This window comes from Tasmannia lanceolata, unplaced genomic scaffold (genome assembly GCF_043159265.1).
Source record: "Tasmannia lanceolata isolate RefF3 unplaced genomic scaffold, GAP_Taslan_0.1 ptg000018l, whole genome shotgun sequence".
NCBI classification, from domain to species: domain Eukaryota; kingdom Viridiplantae; phylum Streptophyta; class Magnoliopsida; order Canellales; family Winteraceae; genus Tasmannia; species Tasmannia lanceolata.
In genome coordinates, this window is record NW_027518695.1 from 15118528 (window position 1) to 15138136 (window position 19609).

The following is a 19609-nucleotide window of genomic DNA, read 5'->3' on the forward strand; positions in this document are numbered from 1 at the left end:
TTCATCATGATAAGATCCAATGGCTATACTTTTACAATTATATCTATAGCCATTGTGTATTGCCATGCCTTATCCTATAGTTTTTTATCTAAGGCCAATGACAATTGTTTGTTTGTCATGCCCCATTGCTCATCAGCTCGCTTGTCTGTGAAAGAAAATACCAGTTCAAATAATTGGTTCTTCGCAGCTTGTCTAAGGTACTTGTCTCTCTCCATCATGCCAGCTGTAATAAGATAGTAGATGTACACAATTTTCCTCTGTCCAATCATATCTCTTTCCACAGTGAAGGATGAACAGAGACTATGGAAATTGATGATGCATGACTAAAGGCTGGCATGTGCATTTTATGAATCCTCTAAAGGATTATCTTTTGATGAGAGAAAAAGGTTTAAGTACATAGTCCCTCAAACCTGGAAGATTGTTAATGATGCCAACTATGGACAAGGATGAAAAGATCAAGCACTGATTGAAGTTCTTCTAAACCCTCATCTGACAGAGTCGAAAGGCTTTGCGTGAGAGCTCTAACTATATGTAGAGAGTATTGTAGAGCTCATCTAAATGATTTTGAAAGAGTTCCAGAAATGATGATTCGCAGTTCAGTCTTACTTCTTTCGAGAGATTTTCAAATTATCTCGAAAAATAACAGATCTGTCAATTCCAAGAGGATCGTAAATCCTGTCCAAGGCTTCCTTAACAACCTTCCAAGCAAGGTATATGCTTATCATTTATTATGCCTAATCCTTATAAGCATATCCTTTGCAGTTTCATGGGTCACAGAAGTGCTTTACAGTAATTCACTTCTTCTATACCCATTCTCAAACATAAATGTGCCTTACACTGACATACCTCATGTCTATGTTTGAGTGTTCTTATCATGTATGATTTACCTTAGACATCTCATATACATGATAAGTTCTTTGGGAGAAAAATCACAATATTATAACTTGAGATTTAATGGTTAAATCTCTTCCATTTTCGGTTTATGTATATAAAACTCTATTTTGCTTTATCTATATATACATGTTCCATTATTTGCCATGGATAAGGTATTCACTCTTCTATTTTTGTATCCATGTGCATTTTTATATCATACCATATTCATTTCATTTGGTATATCTCTTGTCTGATATTCATCCATTCACATTTTAAATGAAAATTTCTTTGCATTTTTATATCAGACCATATTCATTTCATTTGGTATACCTCTTGTCTGATATTCATCCATTCACATTTTAAATGAAAATTTCTTTTGAATGGATTAATAATGAATGGTTAAAGGTGAAAAGTGGCAACTCAATTGCCCTATGTGCTTGAACTATCACATTTAGTCCATTGCACATAGTGAGGGGGAGCTTTAATAATTTTTTTGATAAGTAATAATAATTCCTCCTCTAATAATAAATAAATTTAAGTTGAATTACACTAGTAAATGAGAACTCACCATTTTTCAGCAATGCAGATCCACACATTATATCCACTGAGAGATATAAACCTTGAAATTGATGCTCAAAATTCTCTTCTCATTTAAACACTGTAAACACAATTTCCTGAGTAATTACAGTGAGTTCATGATAATCCCACATCAAGAGGCCACTATATGACAGTTACATGAACACTAAAAAGCTACACTATTTAAACTATAGAAAAAAAAAAAGAACAGAGGGAAAAAAATGGTAGATCCCCTTTACAGAAAAAGCCTCTTCTTGTGTATCCAGTGGCTTCGCATGGTTATAAACTCATGCAAACGCGTACACTTACCTGTGCAGTTTTAAGGGTGTGAACTGACAGAAGAAGAGATTGAAATCTTCTAACTTTTACACACGCAATTCTGTAATTATATCTCAAAATCACCACCATCCAATGGTGAATGATTGACCAAGAGCCTCGTATTGTAATACTACAATATTTGAAGTTAATTTTCTCCAGAAAAAAGGAAATTCAGATCAGTTTGATACCTCTTTCCGCCATTGCTCCCAATCTCCTACAATGGAGCCGCACTGCACTCCCAGTAGGTCCAGAAGAAAAGGCTTAAAAGGATCCCATACCTTGTATATATTCTACTCTCAATTATACCTCAATATGGCTAATATCTAGCAGTGGATGTTAGCGTACCAAAAAAGTGCGTCCCCAAGACTGAAAGTATACTCCCAGAAAAAAATGTCAATTCAGTTGGATACCTCTTTCTTTGGCTGCTTCTAGACCTCTTTCTTTGGCTGCTTCTAGAATGGAACTCACATTCCCAGTTATCTTAGACAATTTGAGATAGGATTGACACAGTTCAATAGAGAAGGGATAAACCGATACAGCGTGCTGATGAAACTTCTCAGAAATATCCTGTATTTCTAGCTTGCCCAAAACATCAGCTGCCTCTATCCATATCTGTTCGGATGCCACCGGAAAAGCCTGACAAATGGAATTAACCAAAAGAGAACCAGCCCAAAATTTAGTAGTTGCAGAAACAATGGCACTATAATTGAAATTCTGGGTCAGCTTGCACACGGACAAAGCTAGCCGATAATTGGCCGGGAGAATTTCCATCAGAGCCTCAACAAAATCAACTAGATCCTTAAATTTGTCAAAGTTTTCAGGCAATAAAGACGGGCCATACCATACTTCAAGAATCGAATTCATTAGAGATGAGTCCATGGATACGGGTCCCAACAAGTTATTGATAAGCTGCCGGACTCTAGGCTTCTTGATGGTTTTGTAGAAGTTTCTAGATAATGGCTCTGAGGCGGGAAAGGCTCGGGCATCCATCAAGTAACCAATTAGAAGGCTCAGGATTTTACTGGAATGAGTGTCCTTTATCAAGTCTGACCCATCAGAGAGAAGAAATGCAGCATGTTCTTTCACACAATGCTTAAAATCCTCACCAGAAGCAACCTTCAATGCTTTGTCAATGGTTGAGCGAGCTTCAACTTGATTTTTCAGCAAAAATGAATGAAGAGACAGATTAATCAACCCAAATAACTCATCCTCTGGGTTAGAAAAAGGTAATTTGGATGGACTATACAAGCAATCCTGTCTGTCCACATTTAATTTCCTGTTTTGAGAACCTTCACCTTTCCAAACAGATTGATACCAGCGAGTCATTAGCTCTTCCGCCAAACTCACTTTTGCGTTCTCCAGAACATGTTCAGCATACTGATTCCAGATACACTGAATGCCAGGTATTTCTTCCGGCCAGTTACACAAAGCCTCTTCAAACCCTTTAAAACCCACATCTCCTAAACAAACTTTCTGCAAACAAGCTGATGTCAGAACAAGTTCTATGCACGTTGGGTACAGTTTAATGTATTTGGCCAACAAATTCTTAGTAGAGTCTATGTCTTCAAGTGCTGCTACACATCTAATGTGGCTAACAGCCAGCGAGTGTATCGGTCTAAGAGCAGTTTTCTGCAACTGGGTTCTTTCGTATGAGTCGCCATCCATTCCAACTGCCACTGTATCCACAGCCATTTCCATCAATTTTATCGAACAATACTTTTCATCATCTTTTAATTGAGTGGAAGGCCATTCTATCCCAAAAAGTGTTTCTTGTTCTAACTCAAAATGTCCTAGAACTTCGTCAGGTAGTTTTTTATACATCACTAAGTAGACACAACAAACCCACAAGATACATTTATCTGATATTGTCAAGCACGCAAAGATATCTAAGAGTAATGTGTCACTAGAGTTGTCAAAATCCATCGTAGAGGGGAGAAGTCCGTAGATTCTTGAGATGGCCTTTTCCACATCCCCAGACATGCGTAAGAAATCAAGCATCTGTAAGGACAGGTCCGTGATGCATGCGCTAGAATATTTGATATCCTTGTTAGGAGCGCGGGCAATGCGGGAAAGTGTTGACAATGCAGTATCGTAAGCGACCAACCGATCACCAAGCTCCAAGCGACTGTTAATGTACATAAGCCAGAGCTCATATGAACCTTCATTATGCTGGACCTGGAAAGCACAATACAGTGTCGCCGTATCATATACGACTAATATAAGATCGGACAGAGACAGAGACAGATAAAGCAATAAAAATATATAAACTCGAAGAAGTGTTCCATCAACTCGATAAAGCAAAGAATGGGGTTTTAAGCTTTGAATAGTCAAAATATTGAGAAGAAAAATGTTCAACTCATGTATAACTCATTTACAATCATGGTCACGCTGCTACCCATAGTAATGGAAGTGAGAGCAAAATAATAGGCAATTTTTTCATAGAAAATTAGTGTAATATTGAGCCAGTTGAGTTGCTGAAAATAATATAAATAAATTTACTGTTTCACAAATAAAAAATTAGGAATCAATGAATTTACAAATTCCAATCCCGATCCACCTTAAATCTAAGAGAATAGAGAAATAGCAGCATACCGCGAGAAGAAACATGTCATCCTTCCCAATAACCTTCTCTTTCCTATAGTAAATATGTAGATAAGCAATCCATAGTACAACGGAATTTGGATCAACCTCTAGAGATCGTGATAGCACTGCTAGAGCCTACAAAAATTGAATACCAAAATAACAACCTGTTTGGAATTACAGAAAGAAATTGCAAAAGGAGATTAAGTCACAGTCAATATTTCATCAGCAAGCTGCAAACCTTTTTCTTCCCCTCTTGTTTATTTATACTTCCATTAAAAAGATCAAGTGCCAGCTCCAAGGATTGTTCAGAATCAGCCAAACCTTGCATGATTTGTTTCTAGCGGGAAGAGGAAGTTAGAACAATTTGGATTGTAGCACAAAGAATAAGAATACAACTACTCCACATCAGAACAAGAGCAATTCTAAGTAATTGATAGCATATTTTAAATGTTGCATGAAATAAAGAACTAAGGGGTCAAAATTTTAAGGGACGACAGCTTAGAAACGACAGAAATATTCAGCAGGAAAGCAATAAATGGGCTACAGATATCTGAAGAATAACATGGTCAGAAGATGCTAGAGTTATGCATTTAGTGAAGGAAAGAATGAAATTCCCGGATCTTTGTACTTGCTACTAAAATTTCAAAAAAGAAGGTATCTAAAGCATGTAGCCCAGTAACTAAGCTTTCAAAAATGTACGTATTAGCCCAAATGCAAGAATAAAAAAAGAACTGCATAAATATATTATATGTTCAAAACTTAATCATGTAATAATAGAGTGCAGCCTCCCTAGCATTTTCTCAACGCAATCCATGTTTCACCCATTTTCTCAAATTATTAGACAATGACATGTAATAAGTTCATCTATGACCTGAACAATCCATAGGCAAAGAAAGGCCGTTAATCAGGCTCAACAGCAAAGCGTCGGCAGTAATTCCAAGAAGAGTGCACTCACCACAATGTGTACCAAATTCTTAGGCTATGGTAAATACCAATGGATCAAGGCTAGGTGAAATCAAATTAGAAATTTAGAATGAATTGACAAACCATTGTGCCTTCGTGACTTCGAAAATATGAAGATAGCCTGTTCCCACTCTTCTGGTCCTCAACACAACCATCACCAGCAAGCAAGGATGGCACATTTGTAGGTAGACTTCTCTGAACAGAAAATGGTAAAGAAAAAGAAGTGCAGAAACTCCTTTGCCAGTATTGCCAAATACTCGGAGCCAGAACATATCCAGATGAATGTCTATCAGCTTTTATAAGATTTGAACCAATTTGATATGTTGGAACTGGCGTGATATAATGACGGAGACAACGAGAGAGCCCGTGTGCATTAGTAAACTTTCTAAGAGCTGATGAAGGATCACTCTGACCATCTGCAATGGCATATTCCGTTAATAAGCATGTAAAACATGGACTTATACTTCGCAAGAATTGTAAGTTAGAATGCTATGGCATCCCATGGTTTTAAATTTCGGCTGAAATGCCGAAATTTCAGTTGAAGGCCGGGGGCAACACCAAAAGTACACATTTCGGTGTCAGCCAAGATTTCGGCCGACATTTTGGAATTTCTGCTGAAATTTCGGCATTTTTTTTTTTAATTCGGAATTTCAATTTTTGCCAAAATTTCGAAAAAACTCATATTTTAATGATTTTTTTTTACCGAAAATTTTAAACCTTGCAACATCCCTACCGGAGCTAGCGGAATCATTAAGCAGCTTTGAATTTCTCTGAGTGTAATCTTTAACATGCTGCCATGAACATTCATCATCGTTACATTTTCCTCGGAGTTCAAACATGCAATGTGGCCAGAAGGGATCAATTGCAAGATCACAAGTGTAAGAGTCATGTGTTGCATGTGCTGCGAAAAACCCTAGCAGGCTCTCATAACGGCTAAGGTTGACGGTTTTTTCATGCGAAATTCCATCAGGGTATTCTTGGTGATTATTGCTAAACTGGTATCCTTTACAATTGCTTAGGAGTATATCCTTTGGATGTCTAAACACAATCTTGAGAACTGAACAAGGTAAGGAGAAAACAGAGGAACACATTGGCCTGTAAGAATCTTTTAGAGAGGAACTACTTTCCTCGTGAATAGGACTCTTACGAGAACCAGAATCAAAACAGGGTTTGTCGCAATGACACGGATCACAAGTAGAAGGATGGCAATTTTTTCTTCCAGACCTTTCAGTACCTGAAAAATAGAAATACTTGATAATGAAGCTGTAAGATATGTAATAAAATAACATTGAAAAAAGTTATGGACTGCACACAACTTGAAGATAACAAAAACAAAGAAATTAATGCTTCAGTGTACTGTACAGTCAACAACGTAGTCACAAATATTTGTCTCGGGAAGACTATCACGGGATATTTTAAATTTTTTTTGTTATTTTCGGATTTATTTCAGGAAAATGTGAAAAACATATAAAAATATAAAATTCAAGATTTAAGTACAAAATTAGAACAGCAAATAATATCATGAATTTATTGGGATATGTTCGTGATATTTTCGTGATAAAATATAAAATATGAAGATATCTCGGTATTTTTCTAAATCTCAACAACATTTCAGGATTGTCATTTTATCAAAAAGTCAATATTGGAGAAATTTGTGACTATGTTCAGCAACTTACCTCAAGAGTTCACATCTGAAACTGCAAAATAACCTGCTAGTTTTGACTTAATATGAGTTCACAACTGGAAAAACTAATATCTAACACCGGAGCAGCTCACGATCGTGAAGGTATGCCACATTCAAACCAGTACAATCATATCTTCAAAATTAGTAATAGGTCACATGTAGGTACCTAAGATCCTAGTTGTCTAAGACATCATTTACTATTAAGTGCACATAAACATTTGTATACCGAGCCTAATAATACTATTGCTTCTAATACAAGTGATTCCAATTCTCGCTAATTTGCACATTTTAGACATGCCAATGTTTCCCCTCATAAAGTACTGCTTTTTTGTCTCTACAGTCATTGAATCGTCACATTGCTTTCAATAAAATGTCCCAAAAAATAAAAATAAAATAAAATCTTATTATGGTCTGTAGCCTTGTGTTCAAGAAGTGAAAATCTTCAAGTGAAGGCTCGAAACAACAGAAACTGATCCACAACAAATTATGTCATCACCATGTAAACTGTCATTCATGTGCTTGCCAATATTTCTATTAGCAACAAAATTTAATCAGCTATACATTCATATCATATAAATATGACATGAAAAGCAACACATTGGCATGTGCAAATTTATGTTTCCTTCCAACAGAAATTACAGATAGCAGATTTATCGCATGAGAAGGTAAACAAAACAGAACTGGAAGAAAATAAAACAAAAACGATAACAATAATTTGAATAATCCCTTAGGGGCCGTTTGGATACGCAGATTTTAGAATCCAAGTTTTTAGTATGAAAACAGTGTAAAAGAGGGTTCATGATCAAGCTGCTGTATGCTGTCCTGAAAGCGTTTCTTTGATTTTAAGTGAGAAATTCAGGTTTTAAAAATCTCTCCTCCATCCTGAGATTTCTAAAACCGGGAAATATGGGAAGGTCTGCTACTCTCTTGCTGACGGAAAGAAGGGCGAGAAGTAAAAAACGAGTCAAAAACTACGGCTGGTCGGCTTCTTCTCACGTCTCTTAGATAAAATTTTGAAGAAATCCCAGATTCTAAAATCTGCGTATCCAAACGGTCCCCTAAACTTATGTGTAACTACTGGAGAACAGTCCTCAGGCTATAAAATCTCGATTTTATTTTTTTTAAATGGTAAAAGAATGGATTAATAAGGAGAACCGAGAAGGTCCTCAAAGATACAAGCAAAAAGAAAGAAATACAAGACAGACTGAGAATTCAGGGGGGGAAGGAAATCAAACCATTCCAACCCCACCCTAAACACACCATCCCTAGCTAGAAAGTCTGCCTCAGAATTAGCAGATCTCCTAACATGCTTGAATACAATAGAGGTTCCAGAAGTTACGTCAGCAATTTCCTCAAAGAAAGAGGAAAATCTCCAAGGGGGAGCCACCGAACCCAAGAGCCACCGCACCACATTTTTAGAATCACCCTCTACAATTGTTTTGTTATAAAGAGCCTTGTCAATTAATAATTCCTTGATACAATACTTTAACCTCCACCTCAGTTGCATCACCAACTCCAATGGGCCCAGAAAAGAACCATAAAGCCGACCCAAAAGAGTCTCTACATAGACCTCCAATACCCGTCGGCCCCGGGTAATGGAGATTTTCCTCAATTGCTATAAAAACTCGATTGCCAATTCAAAATGTCAAATTGCAGCACAATAACAATAAGGGAAGATGAAATACCTTTCATATTGGCCATTTGTTTGTGATCGGCCTCTAGCAAGGGCTGGTTAGGAAAAGTTGATAGCTTCTCCGCATTTATGTGGGTTTTCTTAGAATCAATTTCAGCTCCTTTTTCAGCAGTAGGCTCTCGGTTTAAATCTAGGCCACTGTTCTTGGACGGATTTCTCATTCCTATACGTGCAAACAATTCAGACCTCAATGAAGCTTCAAGAAGCGCAAAATCTTGGGAGTTTTCACTGGAAGACTTTATTTCTGATCTCCTATTCATCTCCGCTCCCCTTTCTTCAAGATTCTCCTCCTTATTTTCACATACTAATCTGGATTGAACAGCTTTCTGATCAAAGGGGAAAGTCCCTTCATCTTCATCTGCAGACATATTGGGCTGGTTGGAAGGTGTGAAAACACCATTAATTGCACTATTATCCTTACGCTGTAATTGGTCTGATGTACTACCATCGGGTTCACTACAGGGGTCAGTCCCTAAATTGGGCGCTTTCATAGGGCGGTAAGACGTATTAAGAGTATGATCTGTGCATTGACCTTTAGATTCATAGCCCACCTGATCCAACACCTCACGTTCGGCCTGCATTCGGTAGCTTAAACTGGGAAGCATATTAGCTTTTGGAATATTGTTCAAGGAATCCAATCCAGTGTCCCGGTGATTATGCCACCTAGAAGACCATAAAGAACTGGATTCCTCCATTATAAAAGCTCGAAGCCGGGCTGAAAATAGTTCTCTTTTCCGATATAGATAAGAGCTTCTCTCATTAGCATCAACCAAGGCCCTCTGAGCTTTACGATAAGTTCTCAGTGCACTTCTTTCTTCAACCTCACACTTGCGTCGGAGCTCTTGAGCTTCTTCCAATTCCTTGTCTAGCAACTCCTCCATGTTCGCTAGAGATTGCATGTCCATGCTGCTCTGTCCCAAGAGGTTCGGATCATCCAAATAAGTCGAGAAGCTACCGTTCTGTAGAGATAACTTCATGCAGCAGAAAGAACATATTTTAGCCAGCAAACTGAAAAAAAACACAAGAACAAAGGAAAAAACAAACAAGGGCTTGCCTCACAAAGCACTCTGACTTACATCACAAGTCTTCAAATTATCGCCGGATGTGAGCAAAAGCATTCTATCACCAGATATAATTTCATTCTGATTTAATTCTTCAGAGCACTGTGAATTTCAAGGATAAAATGATAAATATAAAGTACTTATTTTTATTTAAAACAGGGAAGAATATAAAGTAAGACAGTAAGGGTGGTTGCAGTATTTAATGCAGCGATGCCATGAAAGAATTGAAGCAATTCATTTCCACTTCTACAAAAGTTTAAGTTTTCACTTGTAGAAGATCTTTATCATTCCAACTGCATTTTGAGCAACAAAAAGTGGTTATAGGCAATCAAAGAACATTTTGCAGCAGCACAGCATGAAAATTTGTATAGCACACTAGTCTAAGCTCAAAAATTGGGCAAAAGTGTTCATAAGCATGCATTCCTGCAATATTTAAAAACTTGATCAAGTACTCAAGAAACTTGACAAATAAAGTAATAAACTCAATTCGATCAACATACATGATACATGTCGAGTTGAAGTGATAATTTAGTATTTTTAAGAAGGCAAAAAAGTCAGTCAAGTACCCAAAAGCTCAAGACTAAACGAATACTAAATAAACTCAAAAACTAGATCATACATAAAAACTAAGACAGCAAGTTTTTTGAACTCAAATAACTTGGTTGAGTACTTGACTGAATTCAAAGTGGAATTGGGCTTGGCCATCATCAAGCCTATGCCAAGTTTCACGTTTTTAAAGCTTTGTGATTAGTAGATGAGTATAGAACTAAAAGTTCAGAATTCCAGAAAAATGGTAATAAACTCCACTACAGAACTACATGAGCAAAAAGCCAAAAGGGCTTCACAAGAATGTTCTCCCTGACATCACCAAAAGATTGCTCCAGCCACTAAGAGATTTTACCAGCATTCAATAACATCAATAATGTATCTAAGCAAAGCCAACCGGTATATTGTGTTTTATTGGAAACATATCATGGTCGCTAAAAATAGAATGCAAACAAATGATTTTACAGATACTGCAGCAAACTGGGATATTGTGTTCATTAGAAACATAGAATGATTGCTAAAAATAGAATGCGACCAAATGAATCTATAGATGCTGCAGCAAATTATTGATATGGACAGTGTATATTTAACTGGTAGATCTTTGGCATAGTTTAGCAGCTTCAAAAATCAAATAAGTTAATAGTCAACATGAACTAGAAAGAAATTAAGTCTGAAGTTCAAACAATAGAATGAAGTCTTGATTCTTAACAATCATTAGGAAAACCTTTTTTGGCTCACTCCAGACAGCGAACAGCTAGCGACAACAAAGAATTGAGAAAGGAATTAAGCTTTGAAAATTCCATGAAGTGAATAATGTAAAGGGAAAACAGTTACATGCTTCCAGCTTGTGACAGATCAGCATCGGTTATCAACCAAAAATATATGACACAAGGCAAGTGGTTTGCGCCTTTGCGGGCCTTCACAATTTGTGCTTCTCCCTAATCTCCACCATGTAAGTGCCACATGTACGAAGAACAGAATTAGTCAAAGAATCCGGCTCTCTAATGGATGAGCCATGGGCAAAAAGTCACACAACATGGCAATCCCAACAGTTCAATCAACGGACATTTTCCTCTCGAATGTGAATCATAGGACATTATTGTTTTAACCATAGTTACCAGAGCATGAAGCGAATGTGAGAAGTTATGTGGGAAGCGGAAGATAGAAGTGAGTGCTCTGAAAACAGAGAAAATCTGGGACCCGAGAAGCAGTAAAAAAGGGAGCGGGCAAGCAGAGAGGAAGCTCATGGGAAGCGAACATGAAGTGCGTAGAAAAGTATCATTAGAAGCCAACAAGAAGTGTACAGGATGAGACAAGGTTGTGATAAGTCAAGGGAGCAACAAGTTTTTTTAGTTTTAATTTTGAAATTGGTAGATAGAACTTAAAAAAAAAAGGGAAAAATACAGATACACCCCCTCTCAACTATGGCCAAATTCCACTTCTAACCCCATGGTTTCAAAGTCACCAAAGACACACCCTAAACTATCCGTGGGTTTTTTTAACGCGACGGAGTGGACTGAGAGGATGAAATGACTATAATGCCCTCATCTTCTCCAACTAAAAATTAGGGTTTTCATACGTGAAAACTGAAAATTAGGGTTTGATTCACAGTTTCACACCCTCGTTTATTTATCAACACAAACCCTCGATTTAGGGGTTTTATTTGTCTTCATTCACATCATTATCATGCTTTGCAAGAAAACCCTAATATTTTACGGCTTTTTTTTTCTTTATCTGTGTTTTTTTCTTGAAAGGTGGGGTTTGATGTAGCCATGGAGTGGGTTTTCGTTGTTTGTGGTAGAGGCAACGGCGGCAGTGGATGGAGATGGCGACGGCGGCGGTGGCAGTGGCCGGAAGTGGCAGCGGCGGCGGGGAATGGCGTAACCCTAATCCCTCTACAAATGGCTTAAAACCAGTGATGAGGGTATTTCTGTCCTCAAAATATTAACCATGGTTAGTTTTAGTCATTCTGTCAGGTTAAACTAACGGACCGTCAACTAGGGGTGGACATGGTTCGGGTCCAACCCGAGGAACCGAACCGAACCGAACCGGTCACTTTGGTTCGGTTCGGTTCCAATTTTAAATGGTTCGGTTCCGGTTCAGATTTTTGGGAACCGATTATATATGGTTCAGTTTTGGGTTTGGGTTCCTGGAACCGAGAACCAAGCATGATGCGCCCCCTAACGGATAAAATCACCCCCCTCCCCATAACGGTTCCATGAGAATGGTTTGCTTATGCTTGAGGATAAATTCACCCCCCTGTAACGTATTTCTTTGCCTTTCTAGAAAGTAGAAACTAGAAACCCTAGTTTTCCACTTTTCCCCTTTAACGTTTTTCTTTGCCCACCACCAACATTCTCTCTCTCTCTCTCTCTCTCTCTCTCTCTCTCTCTCTCTCTCTCTCTCTCTCTCTCTCTCTCTCTCCAACCTCTGGTTTTTTTGTCTTTTTTGCTTCGATAAAACTAGTTGTAGAGGCTCCTATGCCAATTTGATGTGGACGCAATGATGAATATTTGATAGAAAACCACTTTAAAAAAAAAAAAAAAATTTCATAGAAAACCAATATAATTGTTTGTAGTTCATGGAGCAGAAAAACACACAAAAATTTTCTCTATTGAGAAGATTAGGAAAAATATAAGATTAGGCAAAATATCTCCATTTAGTCAAAGGTTGGGTAAACCCATAACCGAACCGAACAGAACCGATCAAGTTTGGTTTTGGTTCGGTTCGGTTCCAAAGATAAATGGTTCGGTTCTGGTTCCAATTTATGGGAACCGATTATATATGGCTCGGTTTTGGGGTATACCAATGTCCACCCCTACCGTCAACGGAGGGGGTCTACTTTAAAATGTCAGAAAGTTGAGGTGGTGTCTTTGGTACCTTCGATACCACGGGGTTAGAAGTGAAATTTGGCCATAGTTGAGGGAGTGTATCTGTATTTTTCTCAAAAAAAAAATTGCCCGCATATGATGAAATGCCATGCACCCCCTTCGTGGATAACACATTCGACCCATTGGGGTGGGGTGATAAAAGTACAAAAGAAATATGGAAATGTATCAATGATCACTCTTATCTCCTTACTCAAACACCGTGAGGAAAGATCACAATCTGAGGTGGCCCAGGAAGCCACAAAACCAGTTTTCAAAGTCCGGTGAAAAACTAAAACAGAATGCAAATGATCAACAAAAAAAGGAAAAATAGAATAAAAAGAACATAAAGAAGATGACATGCAAAAAAAAAAAAGAATAAAAAAAGCTGAAAGAAGATGATACGCAGAACGTTTTAGCATTAATGGCAATTATCTTTTGCTCAGTAGAGTCAAGAACCAACATAGGCTTGTGAAAGGTAAGAAACTAAATTTAAGAATACGAAATAAGACAAATAAAAGATCATAACAAGCTTACTGATTTCATTAGGGAAGGCATCTCAAGCCGGCATGCAACTCTATCCTCTGCACTGGATTTCATCTGTGTTAACCCTGAGGTTGTATTCAACAAGGGAAAAGAATGCACCTGCCTAGGAGTATCATCAGCCCGACTGCTACTAGCAGAGTTGCCCGGACCAAATAAGCAATAACTTCCCTGCTAAGAAGTCATTGCAAAGTTAGGTAGAGAATATGGACTTAACAAAAAGAAAGTTCTCCATGTTTCAGACCAATAAAAAAAAGACTCCAGATAAAATAGGAACCTGTCCATTCTCTTTCCCTTGCCGCTTGTCAATAATTGGATCTGTTGTGCCCACAGCATTTCCATTGGCATATTGGATGCAATCCATCATATTCCTGCCTTTAAGATGATCACTGTCCCCCAACACTTGCTTTTTTATTTCTGACGTTGATTCTTTCGCCGATACTAGTAGTTGGCCATTTGCATTGACCTTACTGTCAGAAGATTCATCGAGCTTTAGATGTTTCTTCTCCGGCTCCTTAAGTGGTAATCCTTCAATACTAACAGATGCTTGTTTGCTTGTCCTAACCGCCTTGCTGTCGTGATAATCCCCATATGAACCTGAAATCATTTCCTTACTTTGAGGCATAGGTTTGCTCTGAAGCTTTAGTTCATTTTCTCGTATAGCAATTTTTTGGCGCAGACTTTCCAGCTCATTGTCAGTGGAATTCTCACCACGGATATACCGACGCTTCCGACTTGCCAAAGTTTTATGGAGGGAATTATGTCTCTGAATGTGAGGCTCCCGCTCAAATGAAGAAGCTCCCAAAACCCTTGAACTGTGTCCACGGATTTTGGTCCCATGTGAGACGAACTTACTACTTGAAGAGATTTTCTTTGGCATCATCTCAATTTGGTTATTTACCTGATGTTGCAAGATCTTCGATTTTATATGTGATGAAGCCATTGGTCTTTTATACCCATCCACTCTAACTATAGTATCTTTACTTTCCGTCCTTTCTACTTTATGCTCTTCAGAGTCACTTCCAGTGTCATCATCTGAAAAGCTTATCACCAAGTTATCGTTTGCTTCTGAAGTCACATACCAGCCAGGAGTGTGATGATTGCTAGATTTAGATGGCACTGGATTCATCTCAAAGTGCTTACTATAATTTTGTGGAACAGGCATCTGGACTTGCAGATCAACAGAGCTTGAAGGACCATTGGCAGAAAGACATTTCCCTGTGAATTACAAATAGAGACAAATAGAGAAGTCAGAAGGATGCAGTTATATTACTAATAATTACATCATACATCACATAACCTAATTTATTAACTGAAAAAAAAAATGCAGCTGAGGCCTTCCATTGATCAAGAAAAAGTCATCCCTTGCAAACCTATTGAAAGAAGCATGTTTTCATCAACTATCGCAGAAGCAAAATTTTATATTTGTAAAACATGAGTGGGGCATGAAAAATAAAGGTCTGATTAAATGCACAAAAATGTTATTATATTGTGATATGTTTTCATTGCAAAAAGCACAAAATACTTCAAAGTGCTTGAAAGATAGCAGAAAAGAATTCATCCTGCATGGTTGCATGTTTGCAATAAGAATTAGTGCTTCCAAACTCGGTCTCGGACTAGAACTCAGCTAAGGTAAAAGAAATTCGACTGGGGCAAGTCAATGATTGGCACCATAAAAAAATGATTGGCGCAATCAACTTTTCAGAAGCAGTTTTGATTAACTTGGTAGGGCAAAACTCGAACTCAGACAAGAATTTGACCTGGGTAAAAAGGTAATCGAATTAAGGTGAGTCGATGACTGACTCGTGGAGTTCTTAGACAGTGATAAGAATATAACTCATCGAAAAATTATGTTCTTGTAATGTATTTTACATATACAGGATAAAAAATATCATAACAAAAAGGATATTTTATTGCGCATCCAATCAGACCATAATTTAACAGTAACTCCCATAAGAGAAAGCTTTTAAAATTATGTGGAACATTTCACATACTAATGCTAGAAAGACACTTATGCATAGCCATAACGAGTCAAAACCATAGTTACTAGAATCTTCCTACATCTTAAGTATCAAAATAAAAATTATGTGGATTTTTTTCCATTAACATAAAATTAAACCTACATGAATAAAACATGTAAAACTAGAAATCCCTAAAATGAACAATTCTAATCCGTCCTGAAGTCTTCTTTTACTACATGTAACCCTAAACTACATTAACCCTTCCTCCCTAACCTACTATAACCTTAACTCTTCCTGTACGTTTCTTGTTCGCTTCCTATGAGGCTTATTACATGCTTCATGTTGACTTTCGATGATACGGTTGCTCTTTACTTTGAGCTTTTTGCTTCCCCGATTTTTCTCTTTTTTAGACCCCTTGCTTTCCATGTCGCTTATCGTACTCGCTTCTCACTCTTGCAACTATGGTCAGAAGACTCAGAACCATAATAATAAAGATAGCAAAAGAAATACACAAGAGATTTTTATAACCATAACAAAAACCTACCCATCTGAATGACCTAAAGATTCTTTTGGATACATACTTTCTTGAGAGAAGAAGCCTCTCAAGTTTCAAGTTGTAATATAGGACATAACAAAGGATCATAAGTAACAGAAAGATATCGGGATCGAATAGAATATAACAGTGAACTTAAAATATGGGAATCATCTACAAAGAAAAAGTAGGAGTGAATCAACATACCAAACTCACTTAAATATATTATACTATTGCCACTCTTGCCCATTTGTCCTGCTAGCTGGGACATGTAACAAATGACAAGAGGAAAAAAAGGAAACAAAATTACGAAAAACATCTCCAATCAGCATCCATTGAATATCAGGTCCTTCACATCAAAAGACATTAAGAATATGAAACAGACACTACTTGCAAGTACATAAAAAATGCTACTACTACCATGCACCATTGTAAGAACTCTGGCATATCTTCTCGTGGGGACCCTAAAGGAAATCCATTGCAAGAATGAAATTCATGTGAGACAGCAAACTGGATCATTGCCTCCTTTCTAGCAATGGCTATGGATTACCTAGAGAAGGGAAAAGGGTCCTCCAAATTCCTGTTTAATCCTGTGTTATTGCAACCTTTCACTTTTAAAGAGCGAGCATAGTTCTCCCCAACCTGCATAAGTGAACCGATGGAGTTCTGCCCATCCCTTGCTAGATGGGAATGCATTGATGAGAATAACATCTGTAGTTAACCACCTACGGGTCCCTCCAAATTCCATGTAGCTCTCCGAATATGAAACAAAGAAGTCATCAGCCACATTAAAATTAGAAAGAACACCATAAGTAACAATTAAAAGAAGGTATGGGTGAGTTAACATTCATATGACTAGGTTTCTGATGGACACATATGTAACCTTAGAACTAGTCATGAAGAATAGCCTTGTTTGGTCTGGCTTAGAAGGGGGAAGACGGCCGTGATCTCAGGAGCTAGGAAGAAAACCAAGAGAACTAAAAGTGGGGAGTGGGAGTTTCTCCCCTGTGAGAAGATGGCCATTATAAAGGACTCTCTCTCTCGCTCATCCTCAACAACTCTATTATGCATCTCCAAAGTGTGATCACATCCAAGACTTTGACTTTCCAAGGCTGGTTTCTTAGATATGGTTGTGTAGAGGCTGTTGTCAGGATAAGCAGTGTAGTGCTCACAAGCACCAATGGAAGACAGAATGTGATGCTTTCTGGAAAGCCTTCACATAACACGGGAAGAATAACTCATGAAAGAATAGAAAGAAGATAAAATAGAAGTGGGGCTCCATGTTGACGTCAGCATTGGAGCCCATAGTTCACAGTTCAACTCAAAATTGAGAAAAAAATGATATTTTACAAATTTAAGAATTAAGATGAATTTTAATTGAATTTAGGAGATGATTTATCTGTTCTCAAAATGTACCAATTAGGAAAATACATGCAAGTGGAACTGTTTTTGGTGTAGGAACTTTCTATTTTATTTTAATAAAAGGTATGTTTACAGTAGTTTTAGCTGCTATAGGCCTAAGATAGGGTTAGAACTGGAGTCTTACATATAATTCTTTCATAGTGTCTTTGGGCATTTTACATAACACAAGTTTTCCTATTAAAAGAGTTTCCCTTTCTAGAGCAGCATATAATATCAATGTTCCCCACGCCTCTTAACTGAATTTGGTGGATATTCCCTCTTGATTTTTTTATTATTTGTTAATTTTATCATCATCAACAACTCACCTTTTTCTACTATTTCTATTAGAAATAATAACAGTTCCTATTTATTCTCTCGTCCTGACATTAGTTACCAGCTCTTCAAGTTGACACTATGGATCAGGATGAGGTGCAGACGTGATACTCTCAGTTTGCAGGAAGTTATCACAATTGTTATTAGTTATTCTTATCGAGTCCAGGCTCGGATTGATAATTTCTTCAAAATGCTACATAACTGCATGGGGTTCTTGAAAACTAAAAGTATTAAGGGTGAGTTGGAAAGCCAATGGCATTCTTGAAAACTGTGTTATACACTAACTCAACCTAATAATATTAATTATCTAGCTAGATAAGGGGTTGGCAATTCAAATTGTCACATTGCAGGATCATGCATACTGAGCAAGAACCAAGAAGCAAACACAGTTGCGGTTACACTCACTAAACCTGATCTTCCTCTGTTTTCAATATATATAATCCCACATAACCTACCTAATGAACCACTACAATCTAGTCAACACTACTCTTTTGGTGGAAAAAGGGACCCAACCACTACAATCTAGTCAACACTACTCTTTTGGTGGAAAAAGGGACCCAAGCCCTGAAATGACGGGACCTTCTCCATATTTTGAATATATACCCCTTGATTGTAACCTAAGGAAAGGCAGCAATGGTGCTATGCATAGCACCAAAATGATACTCTTTATTCTACTAATACAGCGGACTAAGGATCCACCAAAAGGTCCAAAACCTAATTCAATTATTAGTCGAGGTTATCCATTTCAAAAAAAATGTCATAATCCTTAAAGTAACCCATTAAAAAATGCACAGAGGAGCACTTCCAATCAAACATATTGAATAAAAATTACCTGCGTTTGAACTTTGAGTATGTACGTTCTTCGAAGCTGTGGGATCGGCCTCTGCCTGAAGTGGAGCAGCAGTATTAGTAGACTGAGAAGCATCCTAGACGACCAAATCATAATAAGAAAAAATAAAAGAAAATCAGTCACATCCAGTATATAAACATAATCAGTAACATCGAATATATAAACAGCAATTAAATCAGCCAAAATTGATCAAACATCCTCCGTTTATAGAAGCTTAAAAGAACAACAAGAAACCCTAAGTAGGTCAAAACTCCATTCGGCACGAACAAATTTCAAAGCTATTCCAGATAACAAGGTCATGAATAAATCAAACAAACAAGACAAAAAAAAATCAACAAAATCGCTATAGATCGATACAAATTATCAAGAAAATGAAAATTAAAGAAATTACGTAGCAAGAATACCTAACCGATTCTTGAAAATAAGAATCACCAGAATCGAACAAAAACAGAAAGATTTTTAAGAATACTCAAAATAAAAGAAAATTAGGGCAAAATAGAAAGAGATTTCATCGATAATGAAAAGGAGGTGAGATTTGAGAGAGAGAAAATTACCTCGTCTTCAGAAGAAGAGAGCTCGCCTTCTTCTCTAGGATTTATGGATTTAGTTTTGGGTTTGGGATTAGGTTTTCCAGATATAGACATAGAGGCGATGGCTTTTGCTCTGAGCTTCTCCTCGATCTCCTCCATGCCCTTTTCTGGCTTTCGTTATGGAGTTTTTGCTATTTTAATAGCCTTTCTTTTTTGCTGTAAAAATGGCGGTTAGATACGGACCAAGTAGGAAGCGGAAAGCAAAACGAACGAAAAGATGAAGCCAGGATCTTCT

The 19609-nt window shown here is 37.4% G+C and overlaps 1 protein-coding gene across 3 annotated transcripts; it reads right to left on the reverse strand.

Moving 5' to 3' along the window:
* Positions 1 to 1489: 1489 nt before the first annotated feature.
* LOC143851385 (zinc finger C3H1 domain protein) lies at positions 1490 to 19574 on the reverse strand. Of its 3 annotated transcripts, none has more exons than XM_077360791.1 (11): positions 19339 to 19574; positions 18767 to 18821; positions 13985 to 14925; positions 13702 to 13881; positions 9767 to 9853; positions 8683 to 9661; positions 6047 to 6547; positions 5398 to 5729; positions 4589 to 4687; positions 4360 to 4485; positions 1490 to 3942 (listed from the first exon to the last, which is right to left on the reverse strand). In XM_077360791.1, the coding sequence occupies exons 1-11, from the start codon at positions 19471 to 19473 to the stop codon at positions 2161 to 2163; spliced, it is 5217 nt and encodes a 1738-aa protein (XP_077216906.1). In that variant the 5' UTR covers positions 19474 to 19574; the 3' UTR covers positions 1490 to 2160. The 3 variants fall into 3 exon arrangements, with proteins under 3 accessions (XP_077216906.1, XP_077216904.1, XP_077216905.1); XM_077360789.1 differs by having other exon boundaries at positions 18767 to 18860; XM_077360790.1 differs by having other exon boundaries at positions 13702 to 13878; positions 18767 to 18860; positions 19339 to 19573.
* Positions 19575 to 19609: the final 35 nt, after the last annotated feature.